The sequence below is a fragment of the Daphnia magna genome, linkage group LG8, assembly GCF_020631705.1.
Source record: "Daphnia magna isolate NIES linkage group LG8, ASM2063170v1.1, whole genome shotgun sequence".
Lineage (NCBI taxonomy): Eukaryota > Metazoa > Arthropoda > Branchiopoda > Diplostraca > Daphniidae > Daphnia > Daphnia magna.
Genome location: NC_059189.1, coordinates 1,326,339 through 1,343,891, shown reverse-complemented (window position 1 = coordinate 1,343,891; position 17,553 = coordinate 1,326,339). Strand labels below are relative to the sequence as shown.

Here is a 17,553-nt window from a genome sequence, read left to right as displayed (position 1 = left end):
ATTTATCTCTTATGCCTACTCAAAATGTTGAGAGGTTCGTGGTGATGCTAACTTCTTTCACTGATGTAGCGTATATTGATTTTCAGGGTAAGCACAAGATTAAAATTCTATAAGAGTATTATATTTGAATTGGTTGCTGCTTGTGTGTAGACTGCATGGGTAAGTGGTTATGATCAGTGATTTCTAACGCAAAGGTTCGCTGTTCGTCTCCCGGTGAATGAAGTTCAATAATGTTTCCTGATGATGATGTATGCGATGACGAGTCTTAAAGTGCACATTCAATGTGTTGAATTGACGACAAATCGAGGCATTTGGCTGAGGGGAACATTACAGTTTTCATTCTTAACTTTGTCGAAAGTAGCAGTTAAACATTGTTCCGAAACCATCCAAACGTGATGGGTTTTCTATCACTGAATATTGTTTTGTTAATAATTGGTATTTAAACATTTATCCCTCTCATATTTAGTTTAATCGTCATACTTTAAAGGATGTGATTTGAACGGGTTGTCGTATATTTGTAGACTGCTTGGTGTAGTGGTTAAGACGAGTGAATTTGAATCTGTAGTTTGCAGTTCGTGTCCCGGTGAATGAATTTCAGTAATGTTTCCTGATGATGATATATGTGATGACGAGTCTTAATCTGCACATTCAGTGTGCGAATTGACGACAAATCGAGGCATTTGGCTGAGGGGTACATTTCTATTTTCATGCCTCACTTTACGGAAAGTAGCAGTTGGACCTTGTTACGAAACCAGAAAACGTGATGTGGTTTCTGTCGTGGAAAATTGTTTTATGATTGATTGGTATTTTAAAACGTATGATTATTCTAATCCGCTTTATCAACATACTTTAAACTATTTAAACTAATTTCCAAACCCCTATCCTTCCCATAATTCCCTTCCTGCAAATCCACTCCTTCGAAATGCCATGAATGTATTTAAATACTGCACTTTCTACTAGTTGCTCCCATTTGCCACTAGATGACTCCTTGGTCGCAAAGTCACAAACGAAAGGACGTTAGGCTTGTCTGCTAATGGTAAAATTTGAAAATATCCAACTTTCGGCTTTTGTCTTTAACTCGGATTTTGTTTTCAATTTTTCATAGAAATATATCGTTCTTTGAGAAATTGAGCAAAGCAATGAATGACGAAACGCCGTCGTCGCCAGCTAGAAAGAAATTAAGACAAATGAGTATAATGGATAGCCTTTCAAAACCAGGTATGATGCTCTACCATGGTATACTCGCCAACACAGTCAATCTATATTAGTTGGGTTTACATTTTACACAGGAACCACACAAAGTAACTGTGTTAGTGTTGGAATCTCAAGTACTGATTGCACTATTGATATTGAACCAGAAGAAGATGGAATCACCATTGTAGAACAATCAATTACAACAACCACAACATACAGCAGTGAATTACAGAATGATAATTCAACTGAGAAATCTTGGAAAGGAAAACCACTTACTGAGATGCCCAGTTTGTTTCTTCAAAAGTGTGTGCAATTATCTGATATCAAACCTGGCAGGGATCACACAGTTTTATTTAATGTACATTAGGACACACAGAAACTTTTGCATATTGCCTGATGTTAATCCTTGTTTTTTATTACAGGCCCCATTTTTAATGTCAGATGCTGTCCCAGAACCACATCCGACCAGCTATACTGATAAATGGGATACTGAACATGTCAAGATGCCTTGTTCTCCCAGCAATCTATACCCAGTCAATATTAATGTAAGAAATTAATCTAGATAATCAATGACAATGCTTAATCTAAGATCTTTTGGAAATTCACATGCAGGGTAATTCTGCTTTGGATCAAAGATGGAAGTTGGTTAAACAAGCTTTCTGTGATAAAAAAATCAGTTGTTCACTTGAACTCGAGAAAGCCATTTTATCCTATAACAGCCGGTACAATCAGATTTGGAATTTTAGAGGGTTTCATGAATTTGTGGACAAGGTATTACTCTTTTCAATAACAGAATTCTTTGTTGTTGTGTTAACTTTATATTGCATGACTAGGAGCTATCGTCAACCGAAAGACAAAAATTATTTGACCATATTTTACCGGGCATCATTCGATTAGCCATCGAAGTTCCAGAGCGCGTCACCCGAACTCCAGTTTTACTCGTCCGCAACAAATCACATAGTATATCGATGTCTCAGTCGCAGATTGCTTCACTGTTAGCCAACGCATTCCTTAATACTTATCCACGGAGGAACACTCAGAAGAGACAGTCGGAATTCGCTTCTTACCCAGACATAAACTTTATTAAGTAAAGAATTATTTTAATAGGTTCACTACAGATAACAGAATTACTACATGAGATGCAAATTTATATCGCGTCTTTCAGGTTACTTGAAAATAGATCAAGATCCAGTTGGGTTTATGGAAAACTTCGATGCCTGCTGAATTACTTTGATCGTGTTGTAACTGAAGGTAAAACAATTAAACTATTTTAACTAATTTGTAATGATTTAATAATTTTAACTCTTCATTTTAAGAACCGAAGGGCGTGGTTACCTTTACGCGTCAAGTGGTGAGTGACTCGGAATATCCGAGCTGGGACACAGCTTCAGACACACTTAATGGATTTCATGTCTCCTCTGAAGGAACAATTGAAAAAGAAGGCAGAGGTCTGCTTCAAGTGGATTTTGCAAACAAGTATATAAAGTTATTCAAGTGTATTTTGAGTCAAGAGGATTTAAAAGGAAAAAATAACAATCTTGTTGAAGATTTATAGGAGGTGGCGTTTTAAACACAGGCTGTGTTCAAGAAGAAATCCGCTTTGTTATATGCCCCGAATTGATTGCGGCTTGTTTGTTTTCTGAAGTGATGGAAAATAATGAAGCTCTCATCATTACAGGTAATCATAATATCTTCAGTATCTATGTTACTTTTTCTAGAGCCTTATAAAAGTTGGTCTTCTTCAAAGGTTGCGAACAGTATAGTCGGCATTCTGGTTACGGCGATACTTTCCGCTTTGAGGGAGATTTCGTCGATAACACACCTCGAGATGCGTATGGCCGAAGATTATGTCAGGTGGTTGCCATAGATGCCATTCCTTTCCGCAGCAAAGAAGTTCAGTACAAGCAGGAATCTATCGACAGGGAACTTCGAAAGGTAATGTTTTTCTCCATCAACGCAAAATCGAAAAATAGCTTTGTTTCGTTTGTGTAACAAATTTTAATTTAAATAATCATTTGAAAAAAAATAGGCTTTTGCTGGATTCCATTGTAGACACGGAGTAGCTTTGACTGCTGTGGCAACGGGAAACTGGGGCTGCGGTGCTTTTCGGGGCGATCCACGTCTGAAGTGCTTAATTCAACTTATGGCAGCTGCCGTTACTCACCGCGATGTAGTTTATTTCACGTTTGGTGACAGACAACTACGCGATGACCTTTACAACATGTATTCCCTGCTGAAAGAAAAAGAAGTCACTGTTGGTACATTGTACACTATGCTCTGCCAGTACGGCCAGCAAATCGGGGGATCGCGGTCCCTTTCACTAGACCTCTACGGCTACCTTTACGCATTACTGGATACCCTGGACTCCGAGGACGGAGTCGCCGACTGCAGCTCAGAAACTAACAATAGCATCATAGAGAGCGACGTTGATGTTGCAGTGGAGAAAAATTTATAAGTAAGCCTAAACCAAATAAGCCATAAGTATTGCCAAGGAATCCTTTAAAGTTTTCGATAAGAGGCATAATGGGTTTGCCAATTATTGTTTTTGTTTTTACAACAACAACAAATTATATATTTCCGTTGATATTCTGTGACGCATCGTCCGACAGATGACTTTCACAGTTTACTGATAGTAGCGGTTTATTTAATCAAGCGTTGACGTCACATCAGATAAAAAAAGCAATCACACGTGATTGTAGAAAATAGATTGTCTTGTTGAAGTGGTATAAAGAAACCTAGAGTTCTGGGCAATATGTCACCCCTTCCCAATTTTTTCCGGCAAAAAAGGAACGAACGCTGATGTACGTAGTCTCCTTTAATGAAATTGTGCGCCACAGTTAATGCAGACCTTCTGTCGCATTGTAAATAAGCAAATTAGACCTAGTTGTTTAGAACAGAATAAAAAGCAAATATTCGATTATTCATTAACGTTACGTAGTTGCTTCTTTGATAACTTGAATTCGCTACCAATAGGAAAGAACAGAATGCAACAGCAAATTCCAGCACAGGTAGCTCTATCGTCAAGAACGCCAACCTATTCATGAAAAGATTTCTAACTTAGATGCTAGACAACTACAGTATCCTTAGACGATCGCAATATTGTTCTTACTTACCCTACATGTCGGGCAACCGCCGACAATGAGTACTTGATGGCTACGATTTTGCGGAGCCGGAACAACGTTGATAACAGTTGGATTGTTGTGGTTTGGAGGATATTGATAAGTATTTTGATAGGTTTGTTGATTGGGGTAAGGCTGAGTCGGGTATGGTTGTTGCGTTGGGTAAGGGTAACCTTGTTGGGGCTGTGTAAAGCCAGGCGGCGGTGGCGGGCCTTAAAATTTGATATTCTAGTTAGTAAAATGTAATATTTTTTTCACGCGAGAGGATTAGAAGTTGATAAAATTTTATGTCATAATCGTCAGTATCCATAATGAATGTTTCTTCCTTTCTATTATAGGAACGTAAATTACTGGAAGAAAAAGAAAATATTAATATCTACCTTGCGATTCCGAATATGGAGGCGGATTTTCGTGTTTAGAGTCCATTTTCGGTAATTTTGAAGTAACAAAGAAACGTACAATTTAAAATACCAGATAACTTTTGAAACCCGCTAAGCATTGAGCGTAATCAGGAACTAAACTAGCAAACTGAAAATCCAGACAATTTAGGGCTGTCATATGGAGCAACGATGAAGATAAGCCATTTTTGGTTGCATCATCACTGATTATTGATGATAAATTCTCATTGGGCAAACATACTGTAGGTTTAATAAAAACCTAACCGGGTTTTTTCTAAAAAATCCATCGTACTGTGCGTCGTTGCCTTATTTCGATTATGCGAATTTGGTTTTTGACTGTAATGTCGTTTATACCGTTTGCAACGAAAACAGAAGCAATTAATTCTAAATCCATTTTGATTGGTGTCTTCTCATATAGTTTTCATAAATATATCTTCCCACAATGGTTGCATTGCGATTCCATCATCCAAAAGAGCCAGATGAAACCAAAAGGAAAACAGATGAGGCATAGTAGAACTCCGGAAAAAGTAAAATTTTTCTCCACTTTGCCAACCTATTAGGTAAGGATGAAATGTCTAAATATCGCAATGACTCATCCTAAGCTTTCAAAATATCGTACATTGCAGTGTGAACAGAGTTCATCGCATGCTACCTCAGAACCGCTGCCGCTGGTATCAACAGCTTCAAGTTTGTGTTCTCTAGCATTTGATGTGCCATAGATAACGGTATGCGACTGCTGGACTTGTACGGGCCTGGCAATCTGAGTTAAGATAAGCTTATTGGAGTTCGTAGCTGGCACATGGTAGTCCATAGCACTGCAGTGAAGTCCATCTGAAAATAGGTAATATGCATCTTAAACTCACAAGTTACGTGCTATTCCACTGTAGCCGTGCGTCTTGTATGCAGCTACGTGATGTGCAGACGCTATGGTAAGCAACACGCGTTAATTTTATTCCACCTGTTTGGTTAAGATGAAAAGAAAAATCACTCTTTGCTCGCGAAAAGTTAGAATCCATATCTGGGAGAACTTGGTGTTGTAGTTTTCACTCCGAAATCTAGAAATCCTCAGTTAGCTACAGTTTTAACCTAGTATTAGCGAGATGTTTACGTTATTGCAATAGACCGTCTTATGACACAAAAGTACAAAATGAAAGAATCTTTATCTAAGGTGGGTGGAGACGTCTTATGGTCCTGGGCGTTACGTGGGATAATTCACGTTCCGATAGGGATTCTATCGAAAGTCTATGAGTAAACGGTACAATTACCAAACTTAACATTAGACAAACTCTCGATCCATCCAAGTTTTTCCTGAGATTTCTCCCAATAGATAGCGTTTTCGATTTTGAAACTGCCTTCTACGTTGCTGCACGCTAATCATTCGGTACTGTCTCTTCAATAATTTTGAAATGCATCCTCTAGGTCTCATCAATTAAAATTTTAATCCGTCAAATAGATTAACTCATATGCGAGAAAGGATCAGCTTCGGGATTGAGAGCTCTCAGCAAATACAACAATAAGCCTACACTCAAGGTACAACCGTGGTTCTTCCCTGACACCTTTGCAGCATGGAATGCTTGACAGGTGAATGCAACACTAACATTCCATAAATATCATCTGCTTTATTTGCATTAAATTTTTTCTAGGGAATGAGTGTAAAAGATGCCAAATTCAGATGTGGACAAGGCATGACAGAACATGTAGGCCATTTTGGTTACACAGATTTGAAACTTAAGGTTTCTCATGTTGGTTAGTTTAAGGCTGTAATAACTGTGCTGCAAACCTTTCGCAAGGCATGCTCGTCTTTTTTTTTCAATGAACTTCAGTGAACTTAAGGAACCCAAAGATTTCTTACAGCTCATGCATCCATGTCTCCAAATTCCTGCAGCCCTGTGGTAATCACAATTAACAAAAACTTGAGAAGAACACAAGGTGTAGGAATACTTGGGAAAATGTGGAGTTCTCCATCAACAATGGATTTATTTATTTTTTCTTTCAGAATTCAGAGGTACTAGTTGGTTAAGTTGATAAACCTAAAATTGGGCCTGGTTCAAACATTAGTATATTTTTCATGTTATTGTATGAATACAGATTGGTTTTTACAAATTAAGCTTAGTAGAAACTGTACCTTGTAGCTGGTACGTGATGAACCCGAGAATTCTCCATCGGCATTGGAAATGTTACCCTGGTAATGCTTTTTCATGGAGGTTGTTTAGCCTTCTTGTTTTAATCATTCATCTGTTATATTGGGCAAACCACTGCTGCAAGAACGGCAAATACCTTTGGACAATGGTTACGCCAAGTACGAAGAATGTATTCTTCTTCTCAGCTGTGCTTGCCTTCTCGGTTGCAATGAAGTACAATCATTAGAATCGAAAGTTTTAAAAGGTGAGTCCGTATTGTGTGTTCCTATTGATATCTCCCATAATGTGTTGATTCATGAGTAGATCTTTCTGGAATTCGTGAGTAGGCCTGAGAGATTTGAAAAAAAAGAGCTGCATCTAATTAACAGCCTATTATTCGTCCCTAAAAACGCGTCCAGAGGATCTTCCGTTAATATATCCCAAATGATTACATGCGTTTGGCCAGCAGGCCTTGAATTGCGAACGAACGTCTAATAGTTTTGAATGTTGCAGTTTACCCCACTTTAGCGCAATTCCAAAATACCTGCTACCAAGGGATTTGTATCTAACACTCTTGGTTTTCGACTGACGCCCTCAGAATTCTTTTTCCATACAATGAATGGACGTTAGGATTTGGTGAATACTGCCGTAAAGACTGCCGAGACATTTTGACTTAACGTTTAATGACCTTAAACCATTGTGTTTACAATATCTTTTTAAAGATAAATGCAACGAAGATTTGTGAAGTTCTTGTAAGATATAAATTTCCTGTACGATTCGAAAGTAAGAAAATCCTCCCTTTTGAAATGATTCAGTTTTTTATGAAAATGGTTTGGGCGGCATCTTCATCGAAGCTAAAGATCCCCCTGTAGATCCGTTAGATCACGTAACACAATTATGGAGAACATCCCTTAAAATTGCTTTATTTTAATTTAACTCTTATGGGTATCGATCCCCAAACTTTCGGTGTGCGTTGCCGATGCTCAACCGTTGAGCCATGAGTTATATTTAATTTTTCACTAATATTAGAAGGCAGGAACAGATAATATTTTAAAGGCAATTTTTATTGGCTCGTAAAACTATACGCTAACCTGAATCGATCACATTCAAGGATCATAGCTTTGTGGCAGAACATTGGTGTACGGATCTTTAGGTCTCGGGTTCAAATCCCGGTTGAAAGTCAGCACGTAAATGAGAATGGATGTTGTAATTTCATTGCATTTCTAATAAATGGATTTATTGCGGACATGTTAATAGGAAATTATCTCGAATCACGCTACAAAAATAATTTGTTGAACTCAATTAACACGAAAATATAGACAATGTATCAATGTAAGTTATGGCTCAGTGGTAGAGCATCGGTATGGTACACCGACGTTAAAGGATTCAAATCCCAAAAGAGTGGAAAGAAATACTATACAGCTTCAGTTTAATGAATGTATAATAAACTCTTATTAATGATTAAGCATTATGTATGAGGTCTCTCGCCAGTGTATGCCAACGGTTATACTCCGACACTCCGTTGTGTCTAGTGAAAGTAACAAAATACGCATTCACGCCAACAAGTCAAAATCCTCAATTTATTAAAATTTGTTATTGGATATTATATTAAACATTGCCAAAATATCCGTCAGTCAATCAACGTTCAATTTCGTCAATCAATCAATTTCGTCAATCAGCGTTCAATTTCGATTATGCCGTCTGATTTTTGGAGAATTTCAAGAGATGTCATTTTTGGCCGATTTTGACCAAAGTGGTAAGGCCCTTCTCACTTTTTCATTTTTGGCCAAATTTCAAATTTGGCTTAAAATACATGATTTAGATTCAGAATTGAATGAAAATCACGGAAATCAGGTTTATTTTTCTATTGGTGTTATAGTTTTTCATTTACATGTTAAAAACCATAAATGAAGTTGGTGCGCTAACAGAACTGTTTTCGTTAATTTTTTAAACGGCTAGTCTAAAGAGAAAACCAATGACTAAATCGAAATCAGCGTTCAATTTCGATTATGCCGTCTGATTTTTGGAGAATTTCAAGAGATGTCATTTTTTGCCGATTTTGACAAAAGTGGAAAGGCTATACCCTTCCCACTTTTTCATTTTTGGCCAAATTTCAAATTTGGCTTAAAATACATGATTTAGATTCAGAATTGAATGAAAATCACGGAAATCAGGTTTATTTTTCTATTGGTCTTATAGTTTTTCATTTACATGTTAAAAACCACAAATGAAGTTGGTGCGCTAACAGAACTGTTTTCGTTAATTTTTTAAACGGCTAGTCTAAAGAGAAAACCAATGACTAAATTGAAATCAGCGTTCAATTTCCAATATGCCGTCTGATTTTTGGAGAATTTCAAGAGATGTCATTTTTGGCCGATTTTGACAAAAGTGGAAAGGCTATACCCTTCCCACTTTTTCATTTTTGGCCAAATTTTAAATTTGGCTTAAAATACATGATTTAGATTCAGAATTGAATGAAAATCACGGAAATCAGGTTTATTTTTCTATTGGTCTTATAGTTTTTCATTTACATGTTAAAAACCACAAATGAAGTTGGTGCGCTAACAGAACTGTTTTCGTTAATTTTTTAAACGGCTAGTCTAAAGAGAAAACCAATGACTAAATTGAAATCAGCGTTCAATTTCCAATATGCCGTCTGATTTTTGGAGAATTTCAAGAGATGTCATTTTTTGCCGATTTTGACCAAAGTGGAAAGGCTATACCCTTCCCACTTTTTCATTTTTGGCCAAATTTTAAATTTGGCTTAAAATATATGATTTAGATTCAGAATTGAATGAAAATCACGGAAATCAGGTTTATTTTTCTATTGGTCTTATAGTTTTTCATTTACATGTTAAAAACCATAAATGAAGTTGGTGCGCTAACAGAACTGTTTTCGTTAATTTTTTAAACGGCTAGTCTAAAGAGAAAACCAATGACTTAATCGAAATCAGCGTTCAATTTCGTTTATACCGTCTGATTTTTGGAGAATTTCAAGAGATGTCATTTTTTGCCGATTTTGACAAAAGTGGAAAGGCTATACCCTTCCCACTTTTTCATTTTTTACCAAATTTCAAATTTGGCTTAAAATACATGATTTAGATTCAGAATTGAATGAAAATCACGGAAATCAGGTTTATTTGTCTATTGGTCTTATAGTTTTTTATTTACATTTTAAAAACCATTAATGAAGTTGGTGCGCTAACAGAACTGTTTTCGTTAATTTTTTAAACAGCTAGTCTAAAGAGAAAACCAATGACTAAAACGAAATCAGCGTTCAATTTTGATTATGTTGTCTGATTTTTGGAGAATTTCAAGAGATGTCATTTTTGGCCGATTTTGACAAAAGTGGAAAGGCTATACCCTTCCCACTTTTTCATTTTTGGCCAAATTTCAAATTTGGCTTAAAATATATGATTTAGATTCAGAATTGAATGAAAATCACGGAAATCAGGTTTATTTTTCTATTGGTCTTATAGTTTTTCATTTACATGTTAAAAACCATAAATGAAGTTGGTGCGCTAACAGAACTGTTTTCGTTAATAACTTAAACGGCTAGTCTAAAGAGAAAACCAATGACTTAATCGAAATCAGCGTTCAATTTCGTTTATACCGTCTGATTTTTGGAGAATTTCAAGAGATGTCATTTTTTGCCGATTTTGACAAAAGTGGAAAGGCTATACCCTTCCCACTTTTTCATTTTTTACCAAATTTCAAATTTGGCTTAAAATACATGATTTAGATTCAGAATTGAATGAAAATCACGGAAATCAGGTTTATTTTTCTATTGGTCTTATAGTTTTTCATTTACATGTTAAAAACCATAAATGAAGTTGGTGCGCTAACAGAACTGTTTTCGTTAATAACTTAAACGGCTAGTCTAAAGAGAAAACCAATGACTAAATCGAAATCAGCGTTCAATTTCGATTATGCCGTCTGATTTTTGGAGAATTTCAAGAGATGTCATTTTTGGCCGATTTTGACCAAAGTGGTAAGGCCGTTCTCACTTTTTCATTTTTGGCCAAATTTCAAATTTGGCTTAAAATACATGATTTAGATTCAGAATTGAATGAAAATCACGGAAATCAGGTTTATTTTTCTATTGGTCTTATAGTTTTTCATTTACATGTTAAAAACCATAAATGAAGTTGGTGCGCTAACAGAACTGTTTTCGTTAATAACTTAAACGGCTAGTCTAAAGAGAAAACCAATGACTAAATCGAAATCAGCGTTCAATTTTGATTATGTTTTCTGATTTTTGGAGAATTTCAAGAGATGTCATTTTTGGCCGATTTTGACAAAAGTGGAAAGGCTATACCCTTCCCACTTTTTCATTTTTGGCCAAATTTCAAATTTGGCTTAAAATATATGATTTAGATTCAGAATTGAATGAAAATCACGGAAATCAGGTTTATTTTTCTATTGGTCCTATAGTTTTTCATTTACATGTTAAAAACCATAAATGAAGTTGGTGCGCTAACAGAACTGTTTTCGTTAATTTTTTAAACGGCTAGTCTAAAGAGAAAACCAATGACTAAATCGAAATCAGCGTTCAATTTCGTTTATACCGTCTGATTTTTGGAGAATTTCAAGAGATGTCATTTTTGGCCGATTTTGACAAAAGTGGAAAGGCTATACCCTTCCCACTTTTTCATTTTTGGCCAAATTTCAAATTTGGCTTAAAATACATGATTTAGATTCAGAATTGAATGAAAATCACGGAAATCAGGTTTATTTTTCTATTGGTCTTATAGTTTTTCATTTACATGTTAAAAACCATAAATGAAGTTGGTGCGCTAACAGAACTGTTTTCGTTAATTTTTTAAACGGCTAGTCTAAAGAGAAAACCAATGACTTAATCGAAATCAGCGTTCAATTTCGTTTATACCGTCTGATTTTTGGAGAATTTCAAGAGATGTCATTTTTTGCCGATTTTGACAAAAGTGGAAAGGCTATACCCTTCCCACTTTTTCATTTTTTACCAAATTTCAAATTTGGCTTAAAATACATGATTTAGATTCAGAATTGAATGAAAATCACGGAAATCAGGTTTATTTTTCTATTGGTCTTATAGTTTTTCATTTACATGTTAAAAACCATAAATGAAGTTGGTGCGCTAACAGAACTGTTTTCGTTAATTTTTTTAACGGCTAGTCTAAAGAGAAAACCAATGACTAAATCGAAATCAGCGTTCAATTTCGATTATGTCGTCTAATTTTGGAGAATTTCAAGAGATGTCATTTTTGGCCGATTTTGACAAAAGTGGAAAGGCTATACCCTTCCCACTTTTTCATTTTTGACCAAATTTCAAATTTGGCGTAAAATACATAATTTAGATTCAGAATTGAATGAAAATCACGGAAATCAGGTTTATTTTTCTATTGGTCATATAGTTTTTCATTTACATGTTCAAAACCATAAATGAAGTTGGTGCGCTAACAGAACTGTTTTCGTTAATTTTTTAAACGGCTAGTCTAAAGAGAAAACCAATGACTAAATCGAAATCAGCGTTCAATTTCGTTTATACCGTCTGATTTTTGGAGAATTTCAAGAGATGTCATTTTTGGCCGATTTTGACAAAAGTGGAAAGGCTATACCCTTCCCACTTTTTCATTTTTGGCCAAATTTCAAATTTGGCTTAAAATACATGATTTAGATTCAGAATTGAATGAAAATCACGGAAATCAGGTTTATTTTTCTATTGGTCTTATAGTTTTTCATTTACATGTTAAAAACCATAAATGAAGTTGGTGCGCTAACAGAACTGTTTTCGTTAATTTTTTTAACGGCTAGTCTAAAGAGAAAACCAATGACTAAATCGAAATCAGCGTTCAATTTCGATTATGCCGTCTGATTTTTGGAGAATTACAAGATATGTCATTTTTGGCCGATTTTGACAAAAGTGGAAAGGCTATACCCTTCCCACTTTTTCATTTTTGGCCAAATTTCAAATTTGGCTTAAAATACATGATTTAGATTCAGAATTGAATGAAAATCACGGAAATCAGGTTTATTTTTCTATTGGTCTTATAGTTTTTCATTTACATGTTAAAAACCATAAATGAAGTTGGTGCGCTAACAGAACTGTTTTCGTTAATTTTTTAAACGGCTAGTCTAAAGAGAAAACCAATGACTAAATCGAAATCAGCGTTCAATTTCCAATATGCCGTCTGATTTTTGGAGAATTTCAAGAGATGTCATTTTTTGCCGATTTTGACAAAAGTGGAAAGGCAATACCCTTCCCACTTTTTCATTTTTGGCCAAATTTCAAATTTGGCTTAAAATACATGATTTAGATTCAGAATTGAATGAAAATCACGGAAATCAGGTTTATTTTTCTATTGGTCTTATAGTTTTTCATTTACATGTTAAAAACCATAAATGAAGTTGGTGCGCTAACAGAACTGTTTTCGTTAATTTTTTTAACGGCTAGTCTAAAGAGAAAACCAATGACTAAATCGAAATCAGCGTTCAATTTCGTTTATACCGTCTGATTTTTGGAGAATTTCAAGAGATGTCATTTTTGGCCGATTTTGACAAAAGTGGAAAGGCTATACCCTTCCCACTTTTTCATTTTTGGCCAAATTTCAAATTTGGCTTAAAATACATGATTTAGATTCAGAATTGAATGAAAATCACGGAAATCAGGTTTATTTTTCTATTGGTCTTATAGTTTTTCATTTACATGTTAAAAACCATAAATGAAGTTGGTGCGCTAACAGAACTGTTTTCGTTAATTTTTTAAACGGCTAGTCTAAAGAGAAAACCAATGACTAAATCGAAATCAGCGTTCAATTTCGTTTATACCGTCTGATTTTTGGAGAATTTCAAGAGATGTCATTTTTGGCCGATTTTGACAAAAGTGGAAAGGCTATACCCTTCCCACTATTTCATTTTTGGCCAAATTTCAAATTTGGCTTAAAATACATGATTTAGATTTAGAATTGAATGAAAATCACGGAAATCAGGTTTATTTTTCTATTGGTCCTATAGTTTTTCATTTACATGTTAAAAACCATAAATGAAGTTGGTGCGCTAACAGAACTGTTTTCGTTAATAACTTAAACGGCTAGTCTAAAGAGAAAACCAATGACTAAATCGAAATCAGCGTTCAATTTCGTTTATACCGTCTGATTTTTGGAGAATTTCAAGAGATGTCATTTTTGGCCGATTTTGACAAAAGTGGAAAGGCTTTTCCCTTCCCACTTTTTCCCCTATTTTTGGCCAAATTTCAAATTTGGCTTAAAATACATGATTTAGATTTAGAATTGAATGAAAATCACGGAAATCAGGTTTATTTTTCTATTGGTCCTATAGTTTTTCATTTACATGTTAAAAACCATAAATGAAGTTGGTGCGCTAACAGAACTGTTTTCGTTAATAACTTAAACGGCTAGTCTAAAGAGAAAACCAATGACTAAATCGAAATCAGCGTTCAATTTCGTTTATAGACCAAGATCGGATGCTGAGTTGCCAAGGCTGAATTCCGACCTGGGGTATTTGTCCTCTCGGACCCTATAGGAGGGAAATGAAAAATAATATATTTAATTAAGTTGTAGTTAGTTTTATTACAAAATCTTTTGGAATCGTGTGCTATACCTCTGTGCTGATATAATACAAAAAATTTTATCTCCAAAAAAGCTGTTATTTTTCCAGGAAACTTTTTGAAAGGTACTTGTTTACAATGTACCGTAGCAGACGTAAAGTGATTGACTGTGACTAGTGACTGTAGTGTCAAACTGTTTTCGTTTTTTATGTCATGAGTAGTGTAGTTTGTGATGTCAGTAATGAGTTATTTGACACAATTAGTCTTTTTAAGTTATCTGATTATACTAAAGGACTTATTCATAAGGAAAAAGAAATTTACTTAGAAAAACGTCTGCTTCTTGTTCTACAGTTGTAATACGGGGAGGGGGGGGGGTGTTGTGGAAAGGTAAACAAGTACCTTTCAAAAAGTTTCCTGGAAAAATAACAGCTTTTTTGGAGATAAAATTTTTTGTATTATATCAGCACAGAGGTATAGTACACGAAACCAAAAGATTTTGTAATAAAACTAACTACAACTTAATTAAATATATTATTTTTCATTTCCCTCCTATAGGGCCCGAGAGGACAAATACCCCAGGTCGGAATTCAGCCTTGGCAACTCAGCATCCGATCTTGGTCTATACCGTCTGATTTTTGGAGAATTTCAAGAGATGTCATTTTTGGCCGATTTTGACAAAAGTGGAAAGGCTATACCCTTCCCACTTTTTCATTTTTGGCCAAATTTCAAATTTGGCGTAAAATACATAATTTAGATGTACATGTTAAAAACCATAAATGAAGTTGGTGCGCTAACAGAACTGTTTTCGTTAATTTTTTAAACGGCTAGTCTAAAGAGAAAACCAATGACTAAATCGAAATCAGCGTTCAATTTCGATTATACCGTCTGATTTTTGGAGAATTTCAAGAGATGTCGTTTTTGGTAGATTTTGACAAAAGTGGGAAGGCTATACCCTTCCCACTTTTTCATTTTTGGCCAAATTTCAAATTTTGCTTAAAATACATGAATTCGAATCAAAATTGAATGAAAATCACGAAAATCAGGTTTATTTTCCTATTGGTCTTATAGTTTTTGATTTAATCCTTAAAAACCCCTAAATTAAGTTGTTGCGCTAACAGCACTGTTTCGTTAATTTTTGAAACGGCTGGTTTAACGAGAAAACCAATAACTAAATCGAAATCAGCGTTCAATTTCGATTATTCCGTGTGATTTTTGGAGAATTTCAAGAGATGTCGTTTTTGGTAGATTTTGACAAAAGTGGGAAGGCTATACCCTTCCCACTTTTTCATTTTTGGCCAAATTTCAAATTTTGCTTAAAATACATGAATTCGAATCAAAACTGAATGAAAATCACGAAAATCAGGCTTATTTTCCTATTGGTCTTATAGTTTTTGATTTAATCCTTAAAAACCCTAAATTAAGTTGTTGCGCTAACAGCACTGTTTCGTTAATTTTTGAAACGGCTGGTTTAACGAGAAAACCAATAACTAAATCGAAATCAGCGTTCAATTTCGATTATTCCGTGTGATTTTTGGAGAATTTCAAGAGATGTCGTTTTTGGTAGATTTTGACAAAAGTGGGAAGGCTATACCCTTCCCACTTTTTCATTTTTGGCCAAATTTCTAATTTTGCTTAAAATACATGAATTCGAATCAAAATTGAATGAAAATCACGAAAATCAGGCTTATTTTCATATTGGTCTTATAGTTTTTGATTTAATCCTTAAAAACCCTAAATTAAGTTGTTGCGCTAACAGCACTATTTCGTTAATTTTTGAAACGGCTGGTTTAACGAGAAAACCAATAACTAAATCGAAATCAGCGTTCAATTTCGATTATTCCGTGTGATTTTTGGAGAATTTCAAGAGATGTCGTTTTTGGTAGATTTTGACAAAAGTGGGAAGGCTATACCCTTCCCACTTTTTCATTTTTGGCCAAATTTCAAATTTTGCTTAAAATACATGAATTCGAATCAAAATTGAATGAAAATCACGAAAATCAGGTTTATTTTCCTATTGGTCTTATAGTTTTTGATTTAATCCTTAAAAACCCTAAATTAAGTTGTTGCGCTAACAGCACTGTTTCGTTAATTTTTGAAACGGCTGGTTTAACGAGAAAACCAATAACTAAATCGAAATCAGCGTTCAATTTCGATTATTCCGTGTGATTTATGGAGAATTTCAAGAGATGTCGTTTTTGGTAGATTTTGACAAAAGTGGAGAAGGCTATACCCTTCCCACTTTTTCATTTTTGGCCAAATTTCAAATTTTGCTTAAAATACATGAATTCTAATGACAATTGAATGAGAATCACGAAAATCAGGTTTATTTTCCTATTGGTCTTATAGTTTTTGATTTAATCCTTAAAAACCCTAAATTAAGTTGTTGCGCTAACAGCACTGTTTCGTTAATTTTTGAAACGGCTGGTTTAACGAGAAAACCAATAACTAAATCGAAATCAGCGTTCAATTTCGATTATTCCGTGTGATTTATGGAGAATTTCAAGAGATGTCGTTTTTGGTAGATTTTGACAAAAGTGGGAAGGCTATACCCTTCCCACATTTTCATTTTTGGCCACATTTCAAATTTTGCTTAAAATACATGAATTCGATTCAAAATTGAATGAAAATCACGAAAATCAGGTTTATTTTCCTATTGGTCTTATAGTTTTTGATTTAATCCTTAAAAACCCTAAATTAAGTTGTTGCGCTAACAGCACTGTTTCGTTAATTTTTGAAACGGCTGGTTTAACGAGAAAACCAATAACTAAATCGCAATCAGCGTTCAATTTCGATTATTCCGTGTGATTTATGGAGAATTTCAAGAGATGTCGTTTTTGGTAGATTTTGACAAAAGTGTGAAGGCTATACCCTTCCCACTTTTTCATTTTTGGCCAAATTTCAAATTTTGCTTAAAATACATGAATTCGAATCAAAATTGAATGAAAATCACGAAAATCAGGCTTATTTTCATATTGGTCTTATAGTTTTTGATTTAATCCTTAAAAACCCTAAATTAAGTTGTTGCGCTAACAGCACTGTTTCGTTAATTTTTGAAACGGCTGGTTTAACGAGAAAACCAATAACTAAATCGAAATCAGCGTTCAATTTCGATTATTCCGTGTGATTTTTGGAGAATTTCAAGAGATGTCGTTTTTGGTAGATTTTGACAAAAGTGG

At 34.8% G+C, this 17,553-nt stretch overlaps 2 protein-coding genes across 12 annotated transcripts; one reads left to right on the top strand and one right to left on the bottom strand.

The window, feature by feature from the left end:
* Nucleotides 1–361: 361 nt before the first annotated feature.
* Nucleotides 362–8,077, top strand: LOC116929339 (poly(ADP-ribose) glycohydrolase). 11 transcript variants are annotated; one of them, XR_006650481.1, is made up of 18 exons: nt 362–1,036; nt 1,106–1,218; nt 1,290–1,552; nt 1,617–1,739; nt 1,807–1,965; nt 2,028–2,281; nt 2,360–2,445; nt 2,511–2,670; nt 2,742–2,872; nt 2,942–3,129; nt 3,224–3,649; nt 4,652–5,271; nt 5,338–6,092; nt 6,165–6,292; nt 6,355–6,716; nt 6,800–6,896; nt 6,977–7,096; nt 7,156–8,077. XR_006650481.1 is itself a non-coding variant. In XM_032936527.2 (10 exons), exons 1-10 carry the CDS (start codon nt 1,140–1,142, stop codon nt 3,647–3,649), a joined length of 1,869 nt encoding a protein of 622 aa, XP_032792418.2. In that variant the 5' UTR covers nt 1,043–1,139; the 3' UTR covers nt 3,650–4,118. The 11 variants fall into 11 exon arrangements, 1 of the variants encoding a protein (XP_032792418.2); XR_006650482.1 differs by lacking the exon at nt 362–1,036 and having other exon boundaries at nt 1,043–1,218; nt 4,652–5,049; nt 5,130–5,271; XR_006650484.1 differs by lacking the exon at nt 362–1,036 and having other exon boundaries at nt 1,043–1,218; nt 5,338–5,640; nt 5,880–6,092.
* LOC116929341 (brain protein I3) lies at nt 3,817–4,834 on the bottom strand. Its single transcript, XM_032936529.2, has 4 exons — nt 4,694–4,834; nt 4,308–4,525; nt 4,162–4,228; nt 3,817–4,074 (listed from the first exon to the last, which is right to left on the bottom strand). Exons 1-4 carry the CDS (start codon nt 4,737–4,739, stop codon nt 4,010–4,012), a joined length of 396 nt encoding a protein of 131 aa, XP_032792420.2. The 5' UTR covers nt 4,740–4,834; the 3' UTR covers nt 3,817–4,009.
* Nucleotides 8,078–17,553: the final 9,476 nt, after the last annotated feature.

What these genes read in the sequence shown, in the direction of transcription:
- LOC116929339 (XM_032936527.2), top strand. Translation starts at nt 1,140, where the DNA reads ATGAATGACGAAACGCCGTCGTCGCCAGCTAGAAAGAAATTAAGACAA. An exon ending in TATACCCAGTCAATATTAAT is followed by an intron (nt 1,740 to 1,806) that starts GTAAGAAATTAA and finishes ATTCACATGCAG; the next exon opens with GGTAATTCTGCTTTGGATCA. An exon ending in TGAAGCTCTCATCATTACAG is followed by an intron (nt 2,873 to 2,941) that starts GTAATCATAATA and finishes TCTTCTTCAAAG; the next exon opens with GTTGCGAACAGTATAGTCGG.
- LOC116929341 (XM_032936529.2), bottom strand. Translation starts at nt 4,739, where the DNA reads ATGGACTCTAAACACGAAAATCCGCCTCCATATTCGGAATCGCAAG. An exon ending in TCCATATTCGGAATCGCAAG is followed by an intron (nt 4,526 to 4,693) that starts GTAGATATTAAT and finishes TCAAATTTTAAG; the next exon opens with GCCCGCCACCGCCGCCTGGC. An exon ending in CATTCTGTTCTTTCCTATTG is followed by an intron (nt 4,075 to 4,161) that starts GTAGCGAATTCA and finishes CTAAACAACTAG; the next exon opens with GTCTAATTTGCTTATTTACA.